A 6,959-nucleotide genomic window follows, 5' to 3' on the forward strand; every position below is an offset into this window, starting at 1 on the left:
GCGTTTTGAACAGGGAGTTGAATTTCCTTTCTGGGGTAAATGCCACGGCGTAAGCTCTCTGCCTACTGGAAGGAATCCATGTCAAAAAGCAGCATTATAAATCCCTCAGCACTGGTTAAATTTTTCAGTCAGAGTTTGCAGCTTTGTCAAGACGTCAGTCACAAGAAGATACAAAGTTGTAACAGATCAGGTTTCAGTAATGGCCTCCCCAAAAAACTTGAGTCAATGCAATCACTCTTACTGAAAGTCAAGTTTCTGGCCCACTGGAAGTCGATCAGTACAAAACTGGTAACCTGAGATGAAGACGATGGGGCAGGGAATGGGCACAAGGACAAAGACAGTCCAAAGGGAGGTGGTAGCGCGTGAGTTATGGCACAGTACCTGCCAGCATGGCTGGCCTGCGCTCAAGCCAGCGCCCTGCCTGGCACTACTGGCACAGACAGGATTTGGTCAGAGGGTTTATATTATCTTTAGCAAATGTGAGAAGATATTAATGGGAAAGCTGAGTGTTTGTTCCTCTCCCAGCTTTTTGCTTCGTGCACTGCACAAAGGCATTGACATCAGATTTGATTATTTCAAGCATTTAAGAAGTTGAGAAACTAAAGTGATGCACAGGTATCTCTGCCAACTGACTTGGGGGGGGGAGGGAGGGGCGGGAAGAGTTTATAATTAACCATACTGAAAAAGAGTAGATATTTTAAAATTTTCTGGGTAGGTAGCACTATTAGAAAACGCCTCGGATGAACGGCCTCCCAGACGCAGAGGCCCTCCCTGTACTGGAGCGACTGAACACCCGTAACAACTCGTGGTTCTTCAGTCTTCTAGACAGAGCCATCTCCTGGCTAAAGGGTGTAATACAGACTGAGCCTCCACACGCCGGGAAATGCGTTAGATGGAAGGAAAGATGGTTTAACAAACTTGAGCACCTTGGGCCAGCTGATCAGCAGATGTCTGTCTGAAGACCTGGACCCATATTTTTTTAAACATATTAGAGGACTCAGGGCAGGAAGCACTAAGATTCACCTCTGTCACTGCCACGTATGTGTGTGCCTGTTTGAAAACCTGAGATACGTGCTGAAACCTTTTGCATATAAGGGAGAAAATACATTATTTGCATTGCAGTTGTCATATGAGGATCAAGGCCTCTGTCCCAAAGAGAATCAGGGAACTTCAGATCTCCTGCAGTCGATCTTTCAGGCTTGTTGAGATCCCCTTGTCCAACTGCAGTAAAAGCTCAGGCAGAGTGTAAGTGTGTAACTATGAATTCAGATTTGGCTCCTATTCTCTCTGAGCTCTCTTAATATTCCCATTCCCAGGTTTAAAAGTAGTATCCTATGTTTATACATACAATAAGTACTATACCTCTGGTAACTGCAGGATCTAAATTTGATCTTGTAGCACTCCCCTAAATGACAAATATTTGTTATTATTTCTTTCTCTATGTTGCTAATAGGAGCAGCATCCTTTGTTATGTGGGTACCTGTTCTCATCAGTGAGAAGACCAAACTCCATACACGAGACACTTAGTGGATACTAATAGGTATGAACAGGGCTAAACCTCAGGCAGAGGATGGTGGAAATCAATATACACTTCTTTTAGAGTCATTGTATGATGCTATGAAGCCTGTTTATGTAACCAGATAACTGAAATAATATCAACCCCCATCCTTAATGAAGGTCCACATCACAACAAAAACAAAAGCTCATGAAGGGCTCAAACTGGAAGGCTAGTTTTACTGGTGGTTGTTTTTTCAACATTTTTTTGTCTCTGGGAAAACAAAAAGTAGGATCACAAGTGACAGGAGATATCAGAAACAGGTACAGTAGCTCTGGGATACAGCACTTCCAGGTGCTGGGACAGAGTTGGGTAAAACAAGGAACAGTACACTGAAGAAACAGTCTCCTGTTGTTCGACTGATTTCTTCTGCATTCAAGGAACTTTTATAATAAACACCATTCAGAAATACCTGACTATATCATCAGTTTCTCCTTCTAATGGATACAATCTGCAAAGTTCCTGTTTTAACTCTCTATCGGGTCAAAAGAGGGATAGTACAAATTTTCAGCCACTCCTGTTTAAGGTTGGATTTGTGCTACTAACCTATAAGTGCAAGATTTTCTAGTCTATTATCAATCTTCTGAGCCACACACCTGCCACCTTTTACTTCTGCTACAACCCTTCAAGATAAACTCAGGGTCTGGAGACAGGGTATTTTGCACTTAGTGCCTCTTTTAACCCTCCTTTCTCACCTTTCCTTTTCTTTACAAGTTATTTTTTACTTGTTAGTTCAAGGAAAAACTTGCATTCATTTCAACTAGGAGAATAAGACTTTGAGCTTTTTTTACAGTGCTGCACCCCTGGCTTTTGTAAACAATAATACAGAGTAATTTAAAAGGTAATTTAAATGTCATTGCTTCTGTAGGACAGGCTGACAATATTCCAAATCCACAAAGAAATTTAGTTTAAATGTGCATGCAGATAGATTGGTAAAAATACAGAGCACTGGTTTACTGATTTTGTGAAATATATGTGTGGGAAATACTGTGCTTGTAAAAAAAAAAAAAAAGGACTGTACAAGAATGTAATTACATCTGCAGTATTTTTTGCTTGCAGAAACCTGAAATTTCGGTATGGAATAACAAGTAATGGTTAGTTTGTTATACAGGGAGATAGACAAATACTGTCTTGCAAGAAGACTTAATCCCTTTGAAGATCTGTAAAGTTTGTTCTCTTTCTTCCTCAGATGATAGACTCCATAAGTTCTAACAGCGCAGCTCAGAGATTCACTCCTGACACATCTGTAGGTAACCTAGAGCTATCACAGGCTGTGTCAGAGCAGCTCTTCCCTACTGTACTGTTGCTTCTCCTGACATCTCTAAAAAACACAAGAGGATCTAAAGAGCTACACATTTTAGGGAAAGGCATGTGATTTTGCTTCAACCCTTTTCTGTCCTCCTTACTACGTCACTTCCTCATGTCAGATTCTTGTTTTCCTTGGAAAACTCTCCTTCCACCTCTGAAAAAAATCTCTTAACATGTTTTGTTTTGGTGTTCTCTGGCAACATGGCACAGAACCAGGTATGAGCCTATGGTCATACGGCCAGTTTCAGGCACGAAGCACCATATCTCAGCTTCATTCTGTGAAAAACCATGAGAAGGTAGATGTAAAGGTAGATGACTTAAAAATAAAATTAGTGCTGGGCTGTGTTTATTTTCAGCAACTCTCAGTGATCTGAAGCCTAGAAACTTATTTTTTTCTTAAAATGGAAGATGAGGTTTTGACATATGTATTCGGTTCTAGAAGCTGAGGCTTCAAGGAAAGGCACCAAAGAGTGCAAGATTTTTTTCTCAGATCTGGTTAGGTGAAGTTAGCTTTGTTACTCCCCATCTCTCTCTCTTATCTCTTCTGTCAGCATTGGGCTGAGAGCTTTTGGCCATCCAACTGGTATTTGTGATTGTAGTCAGTTGGAAGACAAGACAAATTTAGAGGAGAGAAAAAGCTATCCTAAGTTATGCCTGCCCACTGCAAAGGCAGCTACCATGCACCATCCATCAGTACCTGGATCTAGATCATGAATACTGCTACTGCTACTAATAAAACGGCACCATTAAAGGTTCTGCCTTCAATGTACTAAGAAATCACTTTCACTTCCAGCTGATGCTGGAATATTATATTCCATATATATTATTAGTTCACTGGAGACACATTTTTTTTCCCAATATTCATCATACTACATATCTCAAAATACTGCAGAAGACTATAAATTAATTGTGCTTTTTCATCTTATTTGTATAGTGTATTGTTTCAATTGTTTAGATTTAAGGTAGGCTTTTCGATAAGGTGGGTTATTTATTCCATATATTTAAATTCTAGTTAGCTTGAAGGAAAAAGTCCTCCCATTACAAGGAAAGAAGAAAACATCAATTTAAAAAAACCCATTAGTTTTTAAGCAAATAATACCTATATGAGGTATTGTGGAAATGATGCTATCCATTAAAAAACATGTTCATAGCTCTACTATAAATAGGAATGTACAGTAGTCAGTCATGCTTCTGGCACTTTGACATTAATTCATTTAAAACTAAAATAGTGGTGATGACATGTCTCATTTAGGAAACTTCAAAAGTTATTGGAACAATCATTGTCCTCACTTACCTTGAGACAACCAGTGGGAGAATCAACATTTTCAGCATCCTCATCAGTAACTCACCAGGAAACTGGAAATAACTAATTTCCTAGAAATACATGGAGAGATGCTTATTGTTTTGAGATAAAGACTATCTGTCTTCATGAGTCCTGCTAGAGCTGTGGCTCAGACAACATTGGTAAAACCTGCAGCTTTGGTATACAAGGTGGCAAAGATAGTAGGCTTTAAAAGATCATTTTAAAATTAAGTAGATTACATATTGTGTTGTAATTCAACAAAAACACACTACATCGTTCCTTTACGAAGCAAGACAAAAATTAAATATGCCATCTCTTGGGGATTACTGTTAATAGGTTGCCCTGAATAATCTTGTCATTCTGCATTTTGTGTGTTTTGCTAGATGTGTATGAAGCTACTTCTTTGCCACAAAAGATGTTCACTCAGCGGTTAGCAGTAGCAGAACATAGGATTGTTTTAGTTTAGTCGCATTTACTAAGTGCCATATTTTTTAATTGAGATTTATATTTTGTGCTCAAACAATGCATTCAGTGATGCATGTTGCCCTCTCTATTCTGTCTAACACAGCAGAAAAAAATTAGTACCTGCAAAGAGCTTAGTTGAAGTAAGCTGGAGGAGAAATCCCCAAGTGACTTTATAACATGGTCTGCTAATGATGGGAAACCTCAAATTTATTAATAAAAAATAGCATTGGTGTAATATAAACATCTCTACCTCTGTACAACTGATGATGAAAAATATTCCCAGTGTTTTCTTTAGACATACATGTTCCAAAGTAATATAAAATCCAATTAATATCTTGCACTTCCAGTTTTTAACAGGTCTGTATTAGATGCTACATTTCATCTAGCTTAAACACCCACTATTATTATCCATACTTGCAACATTATAATGTGCTTATGCTAGACTTACTAGGTGTCTTAAAGACAACGTATTGCCAACGTATTGTTTGAGAATGTGTGAAAAGACCCAAAGAACAGTGTAGGTTAACAAACAAATGAAATTAAACAAATTTAACAAACACACATACGTGCTTTTTATCTTGAAAAGTCCATCCTGAAGTTCCACAAGTTGCTATGTCTTTTGTTACGTAAGTGCGATATTTTCTCTGTAGTGATACACTGCCATGCCACACATACCTGCTGGGAGAGCCGTCTTGTCCTCAGGAAGAATCCGAGAAGACAGCCAATGGTGACCGACAAGACCGAGAGAATGAGCAAACCATTTCTTTTACAAACATCCTTGATCCGAGCGAGGATTGCATCAAAAGCCACTGCCATGCTGTCCTCCCTGCTCTTTGGAGAAGAATCAGCATCCCATGGAGAGAGAATTCACTCGCTCCTCTTGTTCGGGTGGACAGATCTAGCTCTGTATAGATCAGATCAAAGCACTTCCAGTTCTGCTTAGCTGACCTGCAAGGTCACCCCTCTGCCAATAGCCACCAAGCAAACAGCTGGCATTATTGTTCCAAATTAATACCAACAATCCTATTATCGACTACATCATTAAGAGCCTGGAAGAAGATTAGGGGGCTCTGGAAAATTAGAACAGAATGCAGTAGTATTTCTAAAACAAGACTGGTTCAAAAAAAAGTGACACTCCTGGGAGAAAGACGGTGTTTGAGTGCATTCCTCGGTCTCCCCAGTTTGGGGTCTGGACATCCAAACCTAGAAAGGGAACAGTGCGAGTCATGCATTTAAATGGGTAAAAGTTATATTACTGCAGTTTTTTTAAAGGGCAGAGCAGGTAACATTTTGAACTGGACTATCACAACAGGGCAAGCTAGGTGAACCTGAACTTCATTAATTAAAGCAGGCTTTGTTTTCATGGCAAAAAAAGGCTGAATGAGTAGCATAAGAAACACGCATCGAGCAGAAAATAGCTGTATATTGAAACACGCAAGGACACCTTCTGGCATTTGGCATTTATTATCTTGGAAGTGAAGTGATTTCACTTTTTCTCCAATCACTATGTTGATTAGAGTAGGGCCAATTTACTTTCAGAGGATTACCAGACTAAGCCATAGGGATTGCTTTCCTTTCTTTTGCCGTGTCTGCATTCAATCCCAACGCTGATTTTTAGGCTAGTGAGTATCTGATAAAAATACACCACCGTAACTGTTCACCATGCCACACTTTCTTACCGAAACATTTCTGTAGTTTCTGGGTTATTCTAAGATTATTCAGTGTTTTTATGGAAAATATTCCAATCAGTACAACAAAATTGTGTATTACAGCATTATATTTTATACTTTAATACAGTATTTGTTGTTACATGTTCACACATGAGTAAAAAAGCTCACGAGAGATTGAACTGTTCTTTTCGGAGGCAGGACCTGAATGCTGTATGGTCAGCAAGACATACGTGTACACACACACACACACACACACAAAAAAAAGAGAACAAATATGTGGAGTTTATATGCTGAACAAGAGTGCTTCAAAACAAGAGGATCACAGAAAATTTTATTAATGCATATGTAGAAGAGGACTGAACTAATGTTGCACCATCCCACTCCAGACATTTTCTAATACCAGATAACTTTGCCACCTCGATAGCATGCATCGAATATACTTTCCAAATGAAATAATAAATAAAATAAATTAAAAAATGCTTCATGAAATCACGTCGATCTCCACGCCAGCTGCAACCCTCAGTTCTGCAGCTGGGACTTTTCACCCTGGACGGCCGTGCATGGCAGAGGAGCCGGCGCCGCCCGAGGCCCGCCCGGGCAGGAGAGGGCTGGGGGAACCCCTCCGTGCGGCGGGGCCTGGCCGCCCTTTGACTGATCC

General features: G+C 39.7%; 1 protein-coding gene across 1 annotated transcript; it reads right to left on the reverse strand.

Moving 5' to 3' along the window:
* Nucleotides 1–4,157: 4,157 nt before the first annotated feature.
* LOC104073348 (excitatory amino acid transporter 5-like) lies at nt 4,158–5,447 on the reverse strand (the record flags this gene model as incomplete). The annotated part of the gene is made up of 2 exons (XM_009573068.1): nt 5,307–5,447; nt 4,158–4,237 (listed from the first exon to the last, which is right to left on the reverse strand). Coding segments are annotated over exons 1-2 (221 nt in total), but the record flags the coding sequence as incomplete, so codon positions are not given.
* Nucleotides 5,448–6,959: the final 1,512 nt, after the last annotated feature.

The sequence above is a fragment of the Fulmarus glacialis genome, unplaced genomic scaffold (genome assembly GCF_000690835.1).
Source record: "Fulmarus glacialis isolate BGI_N327 unplaced genomic scaffold, ASM69083v1 scaffold29562, whole genome shotgun sequence".
In the NCBI taxonomy this organism is placed as follows: domain Eukaryota; kingdom Metazoa; phylum Chordata; class Aves; order Procellariiformes; family Procellariidae; genus Fulmarus; species Fulmarus glacialis.